The sequence below is a fragment of the Notothenia rossii genome (genome assembly GCF_949606895.1).
Source record: "Notothenia rossii genome assembly, chromosome: 4".
Classification (NCBI taxonomy): Eukaryota; Metazoa; Chordata; class Actinopteri; order Perciformes; family Nototheniidae; genus Notothenia; species Notothenia rossii.
In genome coordinates, this window is record NC_136902.1 from 59,187,017 (window position 1) to 59,208,854 (window position 21,838).

Sequence of the window (21,838 nt, forward strand, 5' to 3'; positions counted from 1 at the left end):
GACTTTTCTCTCTCCATTGACGTCAATGTATAATTTTCCGCTTCCGGGGTCCCATGGGTCGGAAGTAGATGGGCGGGACTTCACCTCTCTATTGTGCGAGACCAGAGACCTGTAGTTCACTGAGCGGTTTCACACAAAAAAAATTGTAACTTCACAGTTTTACGACACATTTTTATTTTTTTGACTCGCAAAATGTTCTTTTAATTTGACAAACATCATATGTGTCATTCGTGGCACAATTCAAACGGGATCGAAAGATGACTTTTCTCTCTCCATTGACGTCAATGTATAATTTTCCGCTTCCGGGGTCCCATGGGTCGGAAGTAGATGGGCGGGACTTCGCCTCTCTATGGAGAAAATGCATTGCTTTTTGACGAAGGAACCGGAAGTGCTAAAAATGCTAACTTACTTCCGGGTTTTAGGACGCGTCACTGCGGTTCTCTATATGAATTGTGTAAAAGTAATTACTGTGGTATTGGCTCAAAAATAAATAAAGACACAATTCAACTGAAATTAGATTAAATGTTTTATTTATAAATGTTCTTATTTAAAAAAAAGAAGGTGTTACTAACTCTGCCAGCCTTATTTACCTTTGACAGGTTGTTCCGTCTATGGTTGTTCCACAGCCTCAGGGCCAAAGGCTTTGTCCCATCTATTTTTATTTTATGCTGGCAGGCTCAAACAGAGGAAAAACTTCCCACAAACAGGCTTGTAAAAGCTCAGAAAAATTACATATATTTTGTATAGGCCGACCCAGAAGTAGGCATTGAAAGGGCTCCTTTCAGGTATCGAATCAAGAATACATTAAAAGAAAATTGACAAAATGCTAACTCATTCCCAGGTTTTGGACTCATTCCTGAAGCACTCTATTGAAGACTATAGCTGGAAGCTATTTGGCCAACTGTGCTATCAGCGCTAATTGCCCTATAAGCGCAGTGCAGAGCGGTGAAGATTTGCCTGCCACATTCAGGCACTCACAGGCACTCACATGCCCTCACGGTTAACAAAAACCAACATTAGAAAACTTTGGTTTACAACAAAACACACATTGTGTTTTCTGGCTGTTTGTACCTGTGTACTCTCATGTTCCGATTAACCCAGTTTCCCCCAAATCTCTTTTTTGTGTCCATATATATGCCGGGATCCTGAGTCGAGGCTAATCCTGTTGCTGTGGTCGTGTGTCGGATCCTCTATCCTGAGCACTGGATCTGAGTCCTGGACTTCGAGTCGTGGCTGAACCTGTCTCTGCGGTCCTGCCAGACTCTCACCATATTGCTTCCCTGATGGCTCCCACAGGATTGCAGATATCCTCGTGGATTCATCTTCTTATTATAGACACTATGCATTTCCAAACATTTGGACTACCTATGTTGAAAATGTATTATCTTTTCAATTTACACACGGCATCTATTGCACGTCTGTCCGTCCTGGGAGAGGGATACCTCCTCTGTTGCTCTCCCTGAGGTTTCTCCCATTTTTCACTTTAAACTGTGGGTTTTCTCTGGAAGTTTTTCCTTGTACGATGTGAGGGTCTAAGGACAGAGGGTGTCATATTGTCATACTGATATTCTGTACACACTGTGAAGACCACTCAGACAAATGTAACATTTCTGATATTGGGCTATATAAATAAACATTGATTGATTGATTGATTGATTGATTGATTGATTGATTGATTGATTGATTGACATTGTTTCAATACACCATAGCAAACTGTCAGGAAAAACCTTGTGCTGTGCCTGTGGAGCAGGATTGTGCGAATAAGTGGCAGATCAAATGTGACAACCAAAAAGTAAATGAATTTATTTTAGAATAAATGTCAATGTTATTAAAAGCACCAGAATGGGTGGATTATTATTTAGCTAGGCTCAGGAAATTGAACAGTTAATGAATATGTAAGCTAGTTTTGGGGATTTAACAACTTATGTGGTTTATGCACTTTATATGTAGATTGAGTAAAATATAATTGACGAAGTGAAACTCAAGGGCTTACTTTATTTACAGGTTTCAGCAACTGTTAATGAACAATTCATGTAATAGATTTTGGTAGGACAGGAATTGGGACTATTTATTTGCAGATGATTCACTTCAATAAGGTGTTCAGGTTTTATTGGCCTTGGGCCCCTTACAGTTTAGTGGTTGTTCATAATTGAATTAGGCTGACTTTAATTCCAAATAAAGGTATTGTATATTATTTTCTTAATAACGAAGACAATAGACCTAGGAAGACATCGTTTATTTCCAATCTACGTCACTCCATTAATTTATAGCATATTTACTCGACCCGGATTGACCCTTGGAAGAACTTGAAAATGTCAAGCTAGTCTCCAAAATGTTAAATTAAATGTATAAATCTGAGCCGCCTGCATTAACCTGGTGGTGATCTCTGCCTGTTACATAGGGGATGGTTGCCGTTAACAGGGGCGGACCTAGCACATTTGGTGCCCTAGGCGAGCTTCACCACTGCGCCCCCCCCAAAAAAATATCAAAACATCTTAACAGTTATACAGTAAAGTACTGCAGCTTTATTTATTACAAGCAAGAACAAGAGCTAAGAATAAATGTAAAGTGCACACTAAAGAATTAAAACAAATAAACAACTTAGCTAACAAACAATAATAATATCAATAACAAACAATAAAAGAATGTGCAAATTTGCTTTCAAAGAAAATTAAGAAGAAATGTAAAGTGCACACTAAAGAATTAAAACAAACAACTTAGCTAACAAACAATAATAATAATAACAATAACAAACAATAAAATAACGTGCACATTTGCTTTAAAAGAAAATTATGTATTGTAAAATATGTTACACATGTCAAATAATCAAAATATAATATGCTAAATAAACAAACAAATACAAAAAAATTACAAATTCACTTTGTCTCAAGAACTATTTACATTCCACTCCCTATCATCACACAAGGTTGGCCTACATATTAGCTCCTACTGGTTTCCATTTACAGTGCAATCCTTCTGGCCTTCCTCGCTGCAAAGTCATCAATCACATCATCATATGAAATCTGACCACCAACCTCATGGTTAATACTGATTACAGCCAGACCACTGAGGCGTTCTTGAGCCATGGTGGACCTCAGGTATGTTTTCAAGAGTTTTAATTTGGAAAAACTCCTCTCGGCTGAAGCTACTGTTACTGGTAGCGTTGCACTGATCCGCAGAGCAATACACAAGTTGGGATATATTTCGGTGAGCTGCTTTGTGTGTATGAATTTCAACAACTCAAGAGTTGTCATGCTCTTTGATGGCAAGTCAGGTACATTTTCCAACTCCTGAGCCAGCTCCTTCCCATCCAAATCAGATTGCCCTCCATGGCTTAAGGTGTGTGCAAGTGCCTCTGCTTGCTTCATCAGCTCTTGGTGTGGCAGGTCTGGGAAGTTGTACAGAATGCCAAACTTGTCTTGCACATGTTCAAGAGTGGTAAACCTCTCCTTTTGTGCTGACACTGCAGCATCTACCACCACGTTAAAGAACGTTACCTCCAGATTTTGCAAGGCATTCCTCAATGGCTCATCAGGAGACTCATATGAGAAGTGCCTCTTTGTTGACTTCAGCCGCTTTTGCACAAGGACTGCATCCACATTCATGTCTTCACACATGTCCTTGGCTGATGTTTGTGCAGCCACAAAGCCTGTGGCTCTGTAGGATTTGAGAGCTTTTTCAGTCTTTTTCAGTAGACTTACTGCTACATCCACTTGCATTGTTTGGGACTGCAGGACTTTGCTCACCTGCTGAATTTGACTTAACATGTCATACCAGACCACTGTGCACAGTGAAAAGCGGAATGACCCCACTTCTTCTGCCAGAGACTGGGCTTCAATCCTGATGATTGGGTCTTTGGCCTGGTTTCTCACCTCAAGCAGTGCCTCTCTCACAGCTGCGGCTTCATATCGCAGAGGCTCCACAGCTTTCACTCTGCTCTCCCATCTGGTTTCTGACCACATTTTGAGTGAAAGGTTGACGTGTTTCTTGAGGATGGCCCATCTCTGTGTAGAGGCAGAAAACAGGCAGTATAGCTTCTGCACAATGCCAAAAAATGATATGGCATCTTTGGAGCTTTTGGCAGCATCAGCAATGACCAAATTGAGTGTATGTGCCCCACAAGGCACAAACAAAGCTCTTGGGTTCAACTGCAGTAGCCTGGCCTGTACTCCCTTGTTCTTCCCTCTCATATTTGCGCCGTTGTCATATGACTGTCCTCTGCAGTCATCAAAGGCAATCTGCAACTCCTCCAGCCTCTTCAAAATCAGGGCGGACAAACTTTCACCAGTGGACTCCTCTGCTACTAGGAATCCCATGAAGTGCTCTTTAATCTGGGGGTCTTCTTCCAGTGTCACAATTCTGATGACTACTGACAGCTGTTCAGTGTGGCTAACATCCGGGGTGCAATCTAAAATGAGGGAAAAGTACTTGCATTTCTTTATTTCTTGCACTATTGTTGATAGAATCTTTCCACTGATGCATTCAATCAACTCATTCTGAATGGTTTTGCCCAAGTAGCTGTGGTGGGATGTTTGACTTTTAATCTTGTGGATGTGGTCTTTCATCACTGGGTCAAACTGCGCCAAAAGCTCAACCTCTTTCAAAAAGTTTCCATTTGAAGGAGAGTGGAGTATTTCTGTCTTTCCTCTCAATGCCATATTTCGCCCTGCCAGAGACTGTACAATAGCAACCAGTCGTGTCAGCACTGCTCTCCACCGACTCTTCTCTGCCTCAAGGAGGGCCTGCTCTTGTTTGTCTATTGTTGTACCTTGTTTTAATCGAACTGCCAATTCTTTCCATGACGCCAAATTGTTCAGGTGTTCCGGACTATTTTCATGGCTGGTCAAAGCAGCACTTGCATTTTTCCAATCCGACAGTCCTGCATTTGTTAAATGAATTTGTTTTGGAGATAAAAGTTGACAACAAAAGCAAAAAAGACTGTTCTTCTTTTTTGAATATGTCACCCAACTTCTTTTGATCCTTTCTCCATTTACTAAGGTCCTGCTGAAGTACTGGTGGTGGCAACTTCTCCCATCATCTCTCCTTGGGAAAATGAAATCAGGTGTTATCTGATATGGTCCTCTCCGAACAAACTCTGTCCTCATTGTGTCTGTGAGATGTGAAGGGCAGTCAGCAGGATCGGTTGGTAGTGGATCGTCTGTCTTTGCTGCATCTGGAGGGCATGTGAAGCACATTTTCTCACCTCATATTCACAATATCTTCATACACACACACACACACACACACACACACACACACACACACACACACACACACACACACACACACACACACACACACACACACACACACACACACACACACACACACACACACACACACACACACACACACACACACACACACACACACACACACACACACACACACACACACAACCCCAATTCCAAAAAGGTTGGGACAGTGTGTAAAATGTAAATAAAAACAGAAAGCAATTATTTGAAAGCATGAGGACAATTAGGTTTATAGCTAAACATCCTGAGAAGAGTGTATGGGTGGAATCTGTGGTGCAATCAGGATGAGATGCAGCAGGCTGTTCTGACGTTCCTTGCAGTGGTTCTGGGCCTATACATATATAGAGAACACACAAGAGCAAATATATTGGCTGGATTAGAAATGGCACGACAGTCATTTTTACATTCAATTATTTATCATCACATCAGGAACATCTATTGACATATTGTACTCACCAGAACAAACAGACACAGTGGTCAGTGGCAGGGTGGAATCAGTGGTCATCTCATCAGGATGAGCAGCTTGCTGTTCTGACGTTCCTTCATGTGGTTCTAGGTCTATAAATATAGAAAGAACACACAAGAGCAAATATATTGACTGGATTTCACATTCAATTATTTATCATCAGGAACATCTATTGACACATTGCACTCACCTGAGGAAGCCGGCACAGCTGAGGTGCATGGCGGTTCCTTGTCAACTGATGCAGCAGATGGTCCCAGATATTTTAAAAGTGAATCTAAAATGATATAACAAAATGTGTATTATCAACATTGAATAATTTCCATTTGTTAAATGTAGCTATTATTTAGTTAGTAAGCATTAGGACAGCCTGACAGGTCTGATTCAACTAATCAAGAGCTATGCCTATCTTATTAGAACAGTTGAATCAGGTGTGTTAGTTCTGGGTTGGAACGAAAACATTCAACAGGACTGGAGTTGAGAACCACTGAGCTAGTTAGCTAACGTTAGCGCACATTATGACAGGGTTGAATTTGGCAAATGTTTGACTCGGATAGTCAATGTGCTTTCTGAGGTAAGCTTAACGTTAGCTAACGTTACCAACTAACTAACATTCCACCACACTGGCTAGCTCGCTACACCAAAACTAACATTGTTATTATTACTAATATTTCTATTTCATGACACAAAGAAAATAGCCTTATGACAGTTTCGACTGAATGGCAATAACAAACGCTGGCTAGCTAACGTTGGCTTGGCTAACTAGCAAGATTACATGATCCATTCGCTAATGTTGACAATACAATCAAAATTGCATACCTTTCACCTTGGCACGTTTCTCTTCTTCTTCTTTTCTTCTGTTTTTATACTGCGCCCCAGATGGCTTTTGCCTCTTCATAGTTCTCTAACGTTAGTCTTTCTTTCCTCAACGCTCAATTTTATAAAAACTTGACCGATGCCCATCAATGCACAGCGCTCTAGCATGTTCTGACTGTGAACACCTAAAGCCGAGGCTCTTAGACCGACCGACCGTTTTAGATTTTTGGCTCATTTTCCCTTATGTTAGAATTTTTTTTTTTATGTAAGAATAATGGTTGCAGATATAGAGGGGGGGCGCCAAAACTGCGCAAAAAAAAAAAAATTGTTGCAATTTTTGGCGCCCCCCTCTAGGTGGCGCTCTAGGCAACCGCCTATATTGCCTGTAGGAAGCTCCGCCCCTGGCCGTTAACTAATGTGCATGGCCAAGTTAAGTGCAACAAAAATGGACTGTGGATGAGAAAGAAAATGGGAAAAGTGATGTAATTAAAAGAAAAGAAAACCTGTGGGAAAGTCATGATTCAAGCTTATCAATATTCAAGTCCACTCAGAGCTCTGAATAAATTACAAGCAAAACACACAGTGCACAAAGTGCACAGAAAAATAAATATGAATAATTATTCCTGCAGTCCTCAATTATTTAGCACACGCAAGACAGATCTAGGGCCTCCCTGACACAGCTACAGGAAGTCTGCACATCAACTGACAGATGTTTTCAAACATTTTAAACTTGTCATGCTCCAGTCTGTAGTCACACCTACATGGTGAAGTCCAAAAATACCAAAGCCAGTTTGAAAAACACACAAAAGAAAAGGCCTGAAGGAGCTCTTATAGTGAAGAAAGTGACACACTTCAAGGTGGCTTTTATATGCCAGACCTTCTCCCTGCACTCTGGTGGCCCACCACAGGTAGCTGGGGCCTCTTTTATTTTGTAATGCCCCAGACCCTCAGACTGCCTGAGTCCGCCCCTGTCCATAATCCAGTTGGCTGTGTAGAACAAGCCTGACAGCCTACAGAGAGGAACTTTGAGCCCTGACATATTGGTACCATGACAACATTAGAGAGAGGGCAAGCGCATTTCGTGGCATCTGCAGGCAGTGGTACTTGCCACTGCCTGCAGATGCCACGGAATGAGCCAGGCCCTACTGGAACAATTGACATCTCGTCGTAAGCCAATCAAAGCAAACTTTTTTACTGATACCAGTCTGTCAATGTACTATATTTCATATAATATATTTCATTTTATTTACTCAATTTACAGTTTTTTTCTTTCTTTCTTATTTGCACCATTTTGTAGTAGCCTTGGGAACCTGCAATACCATAATTATAAGGCGAAAATTGCCTCAATGTAAATGTTGGGCATAATGACAAATTGAGTATGCACTCATAGAAGTGCAATTGACAAATGTTTGAAACTGAATTCAGTTGGCGGATCGAAACTCTTTTGAGTGCAGTAATAATAATAATAATAATAATAATAATAATAATAATAGATGAAATTTGTATAGTGCCTTTCAAGTCACTCTTGAGCAGTTTCACCTGCATCGACTGACACATGAAGGAATACAAACCCAGTTCAGCCATTAACACGCTGTTTTAAGGCTACAATTCCCCCAAATTATATTGTAATCAATCTAACAAGGAAATCCCGTTTCCTTCTTTTAATACATACACTGTACTTGATTGGTTTATCGGTCTGTTTTGGGACTTGACGCCAGATATTTTCTTGAATTGAATAGTCAGTTAGTTATTCCCTGTTTCTTTGAGGATATCATTGGTTCATCGGAGCAGCATTCACCACAGCCCGCAGACATCATTGGCTGCGCAGGGTTTCAATCACATGGATTAACATGATGTCATTGCGCTGCGGAAGGCGATTGGCTGGCAGTCCTGCGTAATCTCACCGCCGAGTCGCTAAGGGTTTGTTCACCATGTTGGATCAACTGCACATCATAGTTAGCCTTGTGACCAATAGTTTGATAATGTCAGTGTCAACGAAGTGGCGGGGGCCCGGAGTGTAGAGCTTCAGGCGGCGGGGGGTGCTTCCTCTTCTCCGGCGAACACACTCAGCGACACCGACTCAAACGGAAGTACAGTGTGTGATTTGGCGACACCGCTTTGCTAGCTCCAAGCTGTCAGGTTGAAGAGTGTTTATCTCTAGTTTGGCAGCTGGATAATTTATCCTGCATTCAACGGATTCAACTTTTCCCCCTTCCATGATATCCCCTGGATATGTGACTATGAGCTGCGACACGACAGTGTGACCAGGAACAAGGCTGTCGATGGGGAAAATAAGTTGCCTGCCAACCGTCTGCGAGGATTTCTCGTCTCGTCTTTTGAGTCATGGTCTCAGCTTGGTAACTCTGTCAGAATGACGGGGGTTTCCTTCCAGATGGGCGCCTCGCTAGAGTGTATTAATATGTGAGTAGACTAAAGTGGAGTGGAGGACCGAGGCCTGGCCCTGCCTGCGCTCTCCTGTTGTAGCCTGGGTTTGGATACAAGCTCCCGTGCACCGGATCAGCAGCGTTAATTACGGTACGGAGATTACCCGTGTGGCCTGCGCACACACCGGGAGGAGGACTCAGTTTGGCGTTATAGATGCGAGCCGTGTGGAGCCCCTGTGGTGAGAAGAAGACCGGAGCCGAGGCAAACTTGGACACTGTTAAAAGATGAATGATCTGCTTCCCATGTGACAGGCTTTAGATCACACTGTTCTATCAACACGGGGAATCTCATCCGGAGGGAGGGGGCGCTACCTCTATCATGAGGGGAATCTAGGGCCACCGACTTTTTATTTATTGAGGGGGGCGCGGGTTACTTTTTAGTCCAAACTTTTTATTCATCATTGTTAGCAGTGGAACTGTACATATTTTCAGACTTGGGTGGCCATTACGGTACTCTCATGACATGCTTCCGATATTAGCCCCGGCCCGGGCTACAGTAGCTTAATGGTGTGAAAGCAAGAACACTCATTTAGAGGAAGTGGGTCAGATCCTTGTTGACATTATGATGAGGAGGAAAACCGCAATGGTTTCTCTACCCACACTTTTAAAGTAGCAGGTGTTGTTATTTCCACATTTCCACAGTTTGTAATAGTTCCATCAGTCGACATATAGCTTGCATCACTTTTAGAGGCAGCTTCTGGCGGGTCATTGAATGGCTCTTTGCGGCACAACGGCTACAAATGTTCCAAAAATGATGGCTGCTTACAACGGTGGCTCCTCTACAGTAGCTGCCCATCACCCGCATCACCACCACCAACTCCAGCACCTTCCACCTCCCCACATGCATCACCACCACCACGCGGGCCATCACTTGCAGCACCCGGGCTCCGCCGCTGCCGTGCACACGGTGCAGCAGCACGGCTCCACCGCTGCTGCTGCCGCTGCAGTGATGCTCAACCCCGGCCAGCAGCAGCCCTACTTCCCGTCTCCTGCTCTGGGACAGGCTTCCGGACCGGCAGCCGCTGCGGCTCCCGCCCAGGTCCAGGCGGCCGCCGCTGGGAAAGCTCACCACCACCAGCACCAGCAGCACCACCATCATCAGCAGCAGCAGCAGCACACGCTCCACCTGCAGCCGCAGCTGGACATAGAGTCTGACAGGCCCATCGGCTATGGAGCGTTCGGGGTTGTCTGGTAAGTGCAGTGCAATATTGTTATTCCCTGACTTTACCAGTATTCATTTATACGGAATAAGATTAGGGCCACTTGTGAAAAGTGTATTAAGTTCTGACCAAAAGTGTTGTCTTGATTTTGAGTTCTGTGATTAAAAGTCAAACATCTGAGAAAAGTCATTATTATCACTTTTCTTTCCGAATTCTAAATTAAATTTCAGCTAAATCTAAAACCTTTCAACCATTTTTACTCAGAAATGAACACATATTTCATATGTGGCCCTAATCCTCTTCTGTACATACTACAAGCCAAACCTCCAGGCAGCCACTGATTTCCTTTAATTTCATTATAATATAATAATCAACTTGTAATAGAGGCATACTGAATGCCTTCTTATGTGAGTAAAATTGTAGCATTACTGTATGGACTAATATTGCAGTTCAGATATTTTAAACGTGTAGCCTAAATGGGCACCTACAATAAAGTAAATTAACAACAAGAAGTAATTTAATCCTGATGTTTGTTCGTTGTGATAATCTAAATCAATGATTTTTGAAATCCCTGCTAGTTGATCTTAATACTGAGTGATATGAACAGAAACAGAACACACTAGCATCTGCTGTAAATGGACTAAAGCATGTCGTTGGAATGTGCAAGTATTGTGACTAGATGTATCACCAAGTAGAATAACTAGGTGAATAACTTCAGTAATCTCAATGAAATGCAAAAAAAATATTTAAAGGTTACTTCATCCCACCTTTTGATATGTTATTATATGATATCTACTTGTTTGTTTGGATGTTTGCCCATTTCACTGACATCCTTGTTTTGCAGTCTACACTGCATTCTGTCAAATTGGAATTAGAGGCACATTTATAATCTCCAAAATATTTATGAGTGATGACTTTTACAATTCTTGTAGTTTACAATAAAGAATACATTATCACTTTGTGAAGTCTGCCACAGCAGTGTGTAATGACAATGGTATTTGAGATTACTCTTCTCATTTTTCTACATGTGGCTAAGATTTGGTCGTAGAAATTAGTTTTGTGTACTTGAACAAAGCATACAATTGTTTTTTTAACGCTGGCAAAATAATATGCATTATTGTGTCGTTGTGGATCTACACAGTTTTATGCATCTGGCCCAATACATATATTGACTGGTTGGCAAAAGTATTATCAAGCGGGCTTGTCTGCTAGCTTGCATTAGCTTGCTTGATAGCTCATAGTCACACTCTTAAAATTCTCACTTAATATGATGGTTGTTTTCTCAGACTCTCTACATTGGCTAGGAAAAGGTGAAGGAGGGAAGAGTTAACGACTCCAGAGTCAGATTATTTTCATTGGATTGATGCAGAAAATAAGATTTGTGGCAAACGCATGTTTATGATACTTACACACACTTTGTTTGGCAGGATAATATCCACGTCAACACCGCTAAGGTAAAGGCGGCTAATGTAAAGGCGGCTAATGTTTGATGTAATGTCATTTAGTATTATCATTTAGCCACTTTAGCAACAGCGTTCTTTAAGACATGTAAAAGCTCAAGTGGGGTGTTTTATGTTGTAGCAAATTGGTACATTTCTGTTAACTACAGACTAACAGGCATCTAACAAACAAAACAAAACATTGACTTTAGGATTCAATTAGTTGAACCCAGTGTTTAGCAATGCTGCAAAGGCTTTATTGTTCAGCACTGGAGCATGCCGCTTGGGTTCACTTAATAGATGGCTTTAGGGTTGAAAGAAATGATTGAGTCCATCATCTTCAGTTCTCCTGAGGAGACAAACTGATTTTCTACTTTGTTGAGTACCATAATAAAATAAAAATATTTCCCGCAGATAATTTGCATTAAAAGCTGTGATGTATCACATTAAGCATTAAGATGTGATTTTTTAAAAATTTGTCAGCCGTCAACAGATTTTAAAAGTCAAAGTCCGGAAAATACTGCTAACGGAAAAAACTGAGATTAACAGCAATCTAAAAGGGGCAAAGTGGAACATGGAAGTGCATTCTGCGACAGAAGAAAAAAGGGAGAGCACCAAAGTGGCGAGTACCGAGAAATTTGACTTTGTTTTGCTAATTGAATTAGCGCTGTGGAAATGTCACATAACACTGATTTCATCAAGCCAACTCAAGCAAAATCGGAAAACACTCAACTATGAACAAATTAACTTAAGGCTTGTAAGTCATAATTAATGATAAAATGAGCTTTTATGGTAATTTAAAGCAGCATGAAACCTTTCCATAGCACTGTGGCTGTTGGTACTCAAGGGTTGAAAACATTGTTGAAGTATTAGTGAAAGACTGGATCTTAGTGCGCCGCCATCTGTTTGCTTTAACTGATCCTATTTGTAAAGGTCACTGAAGGGTGACTACAGTGTGTAGAGTTCAAATAATCTTACTTACGCTTGTTGTGTTCCTCACAAGGCTTTGATCTCTGCCTTTCCTGCACTTTAGAGTTTTTGAACTATCGCTAAATAAGGCCCAATCTAAATGTCCACACCAGGAATCTTGGACTTTGAGGCACGTTCCAGTTAAGAGCGTGAGGTCTAGGGGCTTTGCCACTGCCACATCAACAAGCCTATAAGGGCTCAATCGCAGATACTTTAAGCCCTTTATTCAGACTTTGTGTAAGTCTGCATTTCTGCACGCCTTGCATGAGGGAATTACGTTTGTGACAGTAAATGGTAGGGTTACCAAGAGAAGCCTGGAAGCTTAAATAAAAGAGATGAACGTTATCCCCACAAAATCTTATGGAGGTAGAATCCCTACAATAACAAGGGAAAACCTAACAAATCATTACGATTCACGCATTGGCAGTAACTTATGCATCTGCTGAATGATGCTACATTTGACCAAAAAAAAATATTTGACGATTACCTGGAAAAGCCTGAAAGATGGTCAAATCAAATAATTAGCTTGTAAGTGCTTTGGCAGTGAGGAAAGAAAGAACTTCCATAAAATAAATCCCAAACCCACAAGGCATAATCATAGACAACACGTTTGTCATTGACAAGGGAACTTAATATATTGACTTAAAGTGTTTTATGTTTATGGTTTTCATGAGCCTTTGCAGCATTTGGCACTCAAGCACTTACCTCTGACGTCAGTTAAGTCCCTAAAGGGTTCAGGGCTTAGACCTTAGGGTGGAGATTAAGATTTGGCCCCGAAAAGGTGCTCAACCAACAAACACTGGGGTGGGTAATAAAGTATTCTTTCTGCCCTTATCCCTTCATTCATTTACTTGTCACACTTTCCTAATCCAAGATCAGACAAATACTCAAGCTTGCATAAAAGATATCTCAGCTATTTGATTATTCTATTGACATTAACGGAGCGAAAATCTCAGTAAAAACATTATTAACCATCCTCAGGGGACTATGAACATTCACAGAATATCTCATTTCATTTCACCAAATAGTTTCCACCACACTTGGAAAGTTTTCTTCTCAATATTAAAACTGACTTCTCAGTTATGCAAAAGAAAAGGTCAATGTGTCTAAAATATAATGAATAATCAGCCCCTGAATATTCTGAAAATCATGACCATATGATCACTGAGAGAGATAGGCTTCCCAACTATTAATACAAAATGGTTACTCTATCAATCTAACATTAACAATATGAAATCCTCAAAAGATCTACTAAATTCTTCTTCTTCTTCTTCTTCTTCTTCTTCTTCTTCTTCTTCTTCTTCTTCTTCTTCTTCTTCTTCTTCTTCTTCTTCTTCTTCTTCTTCTTCTTCTTCTTCTTCGGTGGTGGATGTGTGTTTGAAGAGGGAAGAGGGAATTTCAACTTTAACTCTTTTGTTTCTGTTTCAATCGTTTCTTTAACTGTATGATCTTTCGTTGGGATTTTTGTACCCTTTGCAAGTACGGTTAATTTGTTAATTTAGTGTTTTTCCGTGCCTCGTGGCGGGGATGGCGTCCTCCGGGGCGCCGCCGGTGTCTCTGAGACACGGAGTGCGGCTGGTGGCTCAGGCCGCAAGCACAGTGGAGCAGGTGCTGCTGGCTGTGGGGGATCAGGTCGGTCATGTAAATATCTCCTATGCTTCCCGCATGAACAAAGCGGTCGTGGTCTTTTTGAAAGACCAGAAATATGTGACGGAACTTATCGAGAGCGCATTAATGCTAAACGAGGAATACATTCAAGTTTCACCGCTGGCGACACCGTCCACGCGGATCACTGTGTCTGGCGTTCCTCCGTTCATCCCGAATGAGGCGCTGGAACGGGAGCTGAAGCGTTTTGGTAAGTTTGCCAGTAGTCTCCGAACTGTTGCTCTGGGGTGTAAGGATGAAAAGTTAAAACATGTCCATTCTCTGCGGAGACAGGTTTTCATGTTTCTGAATTGTCCCACTCAGACACTAGATGTGTCCTTCCGGGTGAGGCACAAAGAGGGTTTTTATATGGTTTATGCGAGCTCAGGGAGCGTAAAGTGTTTTGAGTGCGGGGAGTCGGGTCACAAACGTGTTGCATGTCCACAGAGACGGCACGCCGCTCCGCCGGGTGCGGCTGGGCCCGGGGCCGCCGAGCCGGGGGCCGCCGGGGCAGCCGAGCCGGGGGCCGCTGGGGCGGCCGAGCCGGGGGCCGCTGGGGCGGCCGAGCCGGGGGCGGCCGGGGCCGCTGGGGCGGCCTGGTCCGCGGCAGCGGGACCCGGTGTCGCGGGGGCTGCTGCTGCACCCGCCGGGGCCCCGGTGGCTGCGGAGGAAGTAGGGATGAATATCGTGAGAGATGAAACAGGGACTGTAGAGAGTGTGGTGAGTGTGAGAGGAAAAAATGTGGAAACAGGTAAACGGGTGAGAGATGATGTAGCAGGACAGGTGAGGACTGGTGCTGTGGGACAGGTAGAGGCTGTTGGCACACAGAAGGAGCTGCCGTCTGGCTCTGGGCGGAAAAATGAGCTTCAACAGGCTGCAGACAATAATGAGGTGACAGAGATGGACACAGACGGTGAGGGGGATTCTGACTGTGGTTCAGTTGCAGATAGTCTCTCTCAGAACGCAGAGATATATTCTTTGGAAGAGATTAATGTCTTTTTAGACGAGTCTTTTGGCAAGTCAGTGGAAGTGAGAGATTTTTTCCCTGACATTGACAAGTTTCTTCATACAGTGAGAACTCTTCAGAAAGTTGTAGGGTTAGACCTGCTGGATGAAAAGAAACGTTATCGTCTCAGGAGGCATGTAACTGCTGTGAAAAAAGATACGACAGGAAGCAAAAGAGGGAAGAAACTGAAAAGGTCTGAATAATTTCAACATGATCATGCAACACTGGGTGTCTCCTCTCTGCTGTGTGTACCTGTCTTTTCTTTCTCTCTGTCTCCTTCCTCTAATGCAGGCTTTAAGGGTTGCTTCCTTGAACATGAACGGGGGTAGAAGTGCACAGAAAAGAGCTTTAGTGTTAGAAGTCTTTAATCAGAAAAAATTAGATTTGATATTTCTGCAGGAAACGCATAGTGATAGCCTGAATGAGACGGACTGGGGGATGTGGTGGGGGGGTCAGTATGTACTCAGTCATGGCTCAAACCTTAGTGCTGGAGTAGCTGTTTTATTCTCCCCCTCTCTAAATGTAAAGATTTTATCCAGCACTGAGATAGTGGCAGGTAGAGCCTTGATGGTGAAAGTGGAACTGTTAGAGTTCAGTTTCACCTTTATTAATGTGTATGCACCCAATCAGGGCCCTGCACGTGTATCTGTGTTTCAGTTATTAAAAGACAAGCTAGACACTAGTGTACAGGGGGAGTGTGTTATACTGGGGGGGGACTGGAACGTTTGCACTAATGTCACTTTAGACAGAATAGGACGGGAGCCTCATCCTCAGTCGTCCCTTTTACTGTCACAGGTGATAAGAGAGGCTGACGTAGTGGATGTGTGGAGGATGAAGCATCCCTCCGTTAAACGATACACCTGGATGAGAATGCTAGATGGGGGCGTCAGTGCAGCCAGGCTAGACAGATTTTACATGTCTTCTTCTTTTATTACTCGTGCAGTGAACTGTCACATCCAACCTGTTGGTTTTACAGATCATCAGCTAGTTTCTTTGGATTTGGTTTTATCCAACACAGAGAAACCTAGATCGTTCTGGCAGTTTAATGTTAACATTTTACAAGATTTGATTTTCTGTGAGAATTTTAAATTGTTTTGGATCAACTGGAAATCAAAGAAAGAGTCTTTTCCCTCCCTGAGTCAGTGGTGGGAGGTAGGAAAGGCTCAGATTAGAGTGTTCTGTCAACAGTATACAGCCTACTCCACTGCAAACACTAGGAGAGCTATAGAGCAGTTAGAGAGAGAGATCAGAGAGTTAGAGAGTGTGTCTGCTCGAAATATAGAACAGTCCCTCCTAAAACAACAACAGCTTAACTGTTTTCTTCAGGAGAAAGCCAAGGGAGCTCTGATCAGAGCCCGTTTTACTTCCATGAGAGACATTGATGCACCAACCACCTTTTTCTTCAACCTGGAGAGGTCTGTGGGCTAAAGGAAGCAGATGGTATGTCTGCGTCTTCCCGATGGACAGGTAACCTCTGAACCTGCTGAGATGAGGAGGCATGCAGTGTCCTTCTACACAGACCTGTTCAAAGCCGAAGGTTGTGACGTGGAAGCCGCTGATGAACTTTTTCAGGGTCTTCCACAGCTGAGTCCAGCCGAAGGTGACACCTTGGGCTCTGACATTACGCTGGAGGAACTGACCTCTGCGGTGACACAGATGGCCTCCGGCAAGGCTCCGGGCATAGACGGTTTACCTGCAGACTTTTAAAAACATTTTTTGAGCATTTTAGGACATGATTTGTTGGATGTATTGATGGAGTCCTTTGGGAAAGGGACTCTTCCAGCTTCCTGTAGGCGTGCAGTGATTTCACTGTTGCCTAAGAAAGGAGATCTAACCCTGCTGAAGAATTGGAGACCTGTGGCTCTCTTATGTACGGACTATAAGATACTGTCAAAGGTTTTAGCTAACAGACTGAAGTGTTTTATCGAACTTCTTGTTGGTACTGATCAGACATATTGCATCCCTGGCAGATCAAGTGTGGACAATTTGTTTTTGATGAGAGACACTTTTGATGTTTGCAAACTGTACAATATAAATGTTGGTATTATTTCTATTGACCAAGAGAAGGCCTTTGATCGTGTGGATCACACTTTTCTGGCTGCCACATTGCAGGCTTTTGGTGTTGGGGAGCATTTTTTGTCCTGGGTGAAGTGTTTGTACAGTGATGCATGTTGTGTTGTGAAAGTGGGGGGAGGGCTGAGCAGACCTGTACCAGTTAAAAGGGGGATCAGGCAGGGCTGCCCTATCTCAGGCCTATTATATAGTATTGCCATCAAGCCGCTTTTGTGCAGACTTAGAAACCGGCTGAGGGGCCTGAGTCTGCCAGTGTCAGCTCAGGCCCCCCCGGTGGTTGTATCAGCTTATGCTGATGATGTCAGTGTTTTTATCCAGGGTCAGCGAGATATCCAGGAGCTACAGGACAGTTTAGTTTTGCATAGGAAGGCTGCCTCAGCCAAAGTTAACTGGGAGAAGAGTGAGGCAGTTTTGGTAGGTCAGTGGAGTTTAGAAAATAGGCCCAGTCTTCCTGGTAACCTCAGCTGGGGAAACGAGGGTTTAAAGGTCCTGGGAGTTTGGTTGGGGTCTGAGGACATGGTGGCACAAAACTAGTGCTGCGTACCGGTACGCCGAACCGGTACTGGACTTGTAAAAAGTTTCGGTTCAAGTCCGGTTAAAACCGGAACGTCGGGAACCGGTACTTACGTATAATCTCCTTTTTGTTCTAAACCATCTAAAACCTTCCATAGATCGAGAAATTTGAGCTGAGAAAAGACGAAAAACATTGTTTTGGCTTCTGATATGGCGGCCATTACTGAACTCACGAAGTCTCGCAAAATATCGCAACTGCTCGCGAGATCTGTGTGGCGTCAAGGGAAGCTGGCTTCGACATAGTGGACACTGACAGCGTGGGATACTGGTTGCCATATTTGGTAGTGTAGCTAAGCTAACTCCTTTGTATGTATGGTGATATAGTGTCTGCCGAGAGAGCAACACTTCACCCAGACAATGTCAATATGCTGTTGTTCTTGAACAAGAACACATAGACTTGTACTCTTGCATATTGAGTCTTGTATGTACATCACCTATGTATGTCGTTGTGTTGTGTAGTTAGTAACACATGTAGAGTTCTAGAAAAGACATGGTGTAGACACAAGTTGGAAGGGCGCACAATAAACCAGACGAGTTTGAATTTGAGTTGATTATGAGTTTATTTTCAATTGATAATTAGCTCACAATAAGTTCATTTTAGTTACTCACACAACTTGACACAAGTCCGGACTTATAAGTCCGGACCTGAACCTGAACCTCTGGACTTGAGTCCGGACCTGAACCTGAATGTGAGTCCAGGTACACAGCACTACACAGAACTGGGAGGGATTGCTGGGAAAGGTGCAAGCAAAATTAGCCAAATGGAAATGGCTGCTACCCCGGCTGTCCTACAGGGGAAGAGTTCTTGTAGCCAACAATCTGGTTGCTTCATCTTTGTGGCACAGACTCCAGGTGTTAACCCCACCACCGGGACTCATGAAACAACTGCAGCGGCTCCTCGTGGATTTCTTCTGGTCGGGTCATCACTGGGTGCCAGCATCGGTCCTGTACCTCCCTGTGGCGGAGGGGGGGCAGGGCCTTGTGGACATTACTGCGAGGACTGCTGCTTTTAGACTGCAGGCAGCTCAGCGGCTGCTGTATGGTGCCTCTCCCTGCTGGCTGGCTATGGCCCGGCTGTTGCTCTGGAGGGCAGGGGGCTTTGGTTTTGATAAACACCTGTTTCTGCTGAAGGCCCCTGCGTACAAGATAACTGGACTTGCCCCTTTTTACTGCTCAGTCATCAATGCCTGGAAGATTCTGAGTTTTACCAGACCACCCGACCCCCGGCCTGGGATGTGGCTGTTTGAGGAGCCCCTGTTTGACACTGGTTTTCTTTCTGGAACCATTTTCTCTTCAGCCGCCCTAAAAAATGCGTTCATTGAAGCGGGAGTGGTAAAACTTGGCCATTTGACAGGGATCTCCACAGAAAAACTGGCTGAGGTGACGGGCATTCGATCAACTCAAGTTCTGGAGAACCTGGTAGAAGAGGTGTGGCAGTCGCTGTCGCCATCCCACCGGACTTTTGCTCTGGATGCAGATCTGGCCGACCAGTGGAGAAAGGGACATGATTATGTTTTTCCTGCCTTGAGTGTGGGTCCTGCGGTGGGGGAATGGAGAGAGGAGGATGGTCTCCTACTATCACTGTGGACTCTAACACCTGGAATGTTCAGCTCCTGCAATGGGAAGAAGCTATATCTTAGCTGCGTAAAGGTGCTAAACCTCAGCTCGCTCGCAGGTGTCAGAGAGTCGAGGTGGACAGATGTGTTTGGTTTGGGCTCTTCCCCTCAGGGCAGCTGGCGGATCCTGTATAAATCTCCCGTTGAAAAACGGATGGCTGACATCCAATGGAGAATTATACACGGTGCAATAGCCACTAACAAATACAGGGCTCATTTTGACCCAGGCACAAGGGGGGGCTGTCCGTTCTGTTTTATGGCAGAAACATTGGAGCATTTAGTGGTGTCCTGTCCCCGGTTGGCTGATCTTAAAAAAATGTTACAGGAGTGGGTGGAGGGGTTCGGGGAGGTTTTCTCCATACCACTTTTTGTCCATGGCCCCAAATACATCCTGAAAAAGAAGGAAATCCTACTATTGATGAATTTCTTGTTTGCTAATGCAAAATTAGCAATCTGGAAAAGTAGGAAGAACCAACTTGCTGGAGTAGGGTGGACGGATGCAGTGCTCTGTCTGAGGGGGCTGGTGGCAGCGCGTCTGAGGGTGGAGCATGCGTACTATACGCTGATCAATCATCTACAGGGGTTTCTGGATGTGTGGGCTGTTGGGCAGGTTCTGTGCTCACTGGGGGAAAATGACTCTCTAATATTGAAGTTTTAAAGGGTAGGTGAAGTTTTTTGTTTTTAAAGTGTGTAAAAGATGATGTTTTTAAATGGGTAAAACGTTTTCAAATGACTTTTATTTGGTAGAAGTGAAAAACTGTTTATTTATTTGATTTGTGTAATGTTTTTTGTTCCGGTGTATAGTTAAAACAAATGGAAATAAAATTTGGTTTTAAAAATCAAAAAAAATCTTCTTCTCCTTCTTCTTCTTGGTTCTCTTCCCCCAGGTCAGTGACAGACCCCAGAGATGGAAAGCGAGTTGCCCTAAAAAAAATGCCGAATGTCTTCCAAAACCTTGTTTCTTGCAAGAGGGTGTTTCGGGAGCTGAAGATGCTATGCTTCTTTAAACATGAAAACGTAAGTACCAGCTGCAAACACACATGTAGAACCCCTTTCTTTACCTGCAGGCCATTGTGAATGACAGTCCTGTGTGGGCATCGTTAAGGTTTTAACGGTACTACTACTTTTATCGATACCGCTTATCGATCCGGTCTTTTAACGGTACTCTTATCGGTTCTTTTGGAGAAAAAGAGAAGGTAAACTAACTAAACAAATTGTGAACAAAATTAACATTGCTTATTATTTAAATTAAATAATATTTCACATCAAAAGAAACAACAATGTTTTACCAATTCGTATTAAATAATCTGATGGCAGAACTGTAAACAGAATAGCTGAAACTTTAACAAAATAAATAACTCAGTTACCTCTAATCATTAACCCATGCTTGTATAATTGAGTTAACTCTGTGTGTTGCTGCTAGCATACATAACACCTGACGTGGAAACGTTACTCGTGGATGGGGCTACAGAGCTACTAGAAAGACAGTCGAACCCGGTGCATTTCTCCGTCTGAATGTGGTGCACTTTTGCTAAATGTTTAGACAAATTGCTTGTGTTACCGCCCTTACATGCTAAACTTTTATTGCTCTTTTGGTAACGAGCATTGTTCACATCGAGACGGGTAAAGTTTAACCACACCTCGGAGCGCGTTCTCCCCGCCATCTCCTCCGTGTGTGTGTGTTGCTGCATGTAGCAGCAGCGTGTGTGTAAAATCAGGTCCGGCCCTCGGCATAGGCAGTATAGGCGAATGCTAAGGGCGCATCAGCCCATAGGGGGCGCCGAAAATTGGGGAGAAAAAAAAAAAAAGTTAGAAATTTAAAAAATATATATTTTTTAATTTCATAACACAATTTCCCGATTTTGGATCAACTAAGTACATGTTATTATCTTATACTAACAGAACTACGCATATATTGCGTACAGCGCCCATAAACTATGGCACACCCCCCCCAAAAAAAATCTAATTGAACTGCCCCAGCCCCAGTAAAAATAACCTCAGCTCAGTTAGGTAAAGGCACACCTTTTTATATGATCATTATAGCTATAAAAAAATAAGAGAATAGATGAAAAACAGGTATAAAATACTATATGACGGTAAAAAAAGTTGTTATTAATAAACAAGAATACAGTTTGAAAGGGGAGTGATTTGTAAAATATCCATAGAGAAAAAGAAAATCTGCTTGCAGTTCTGCAGTTCTGTATCATAGGTAAAATCTTGCCTAGGGCAGCAAATTGTTCAGGGCCGGCCCTGTGTAAACTGCCCCGCCCCCTCGTTTAACACCGGGGCTCGGTAGCACTATTCGCAAGCTTTTCCAATCAATGATTAATTCTCATCATGGATGTTTAAAGAGAAATGGATAGAACGTTGGAGGCATGGC

The 21,838-nt window shown here is 43.1% G+C and overlaps 1 protein-coding gene across 1 annotated transcript in view; it reads left to right on the forward strand.

Annotated features, from left to right (window-relative positions):
• Positions 1-8,235: 8,235 nt before the first annotated feature.
• The window catches only part of nlk2 (nemo-like kinase, type 2), a 54,433-nt gene continuing 40,830 nt past the window's right edge, over positions 8,236-21,838 (forward strand). The window contains exons 1-2 of the mRNA XM_079679558.1: positions 8,236-10,169; positions 20,346-20,475. Of these exons, the coding sequence (XP_079535684.1) occupies positions 9,691-10,169; positions 20,346-20,475 (609 nt within the window). The 5' untranslated portion in view covers positions 8,236-9,690. The remainder of the gene's footprint in view (positions 10,170-20,345; positions 20,476-21,838) is intronic.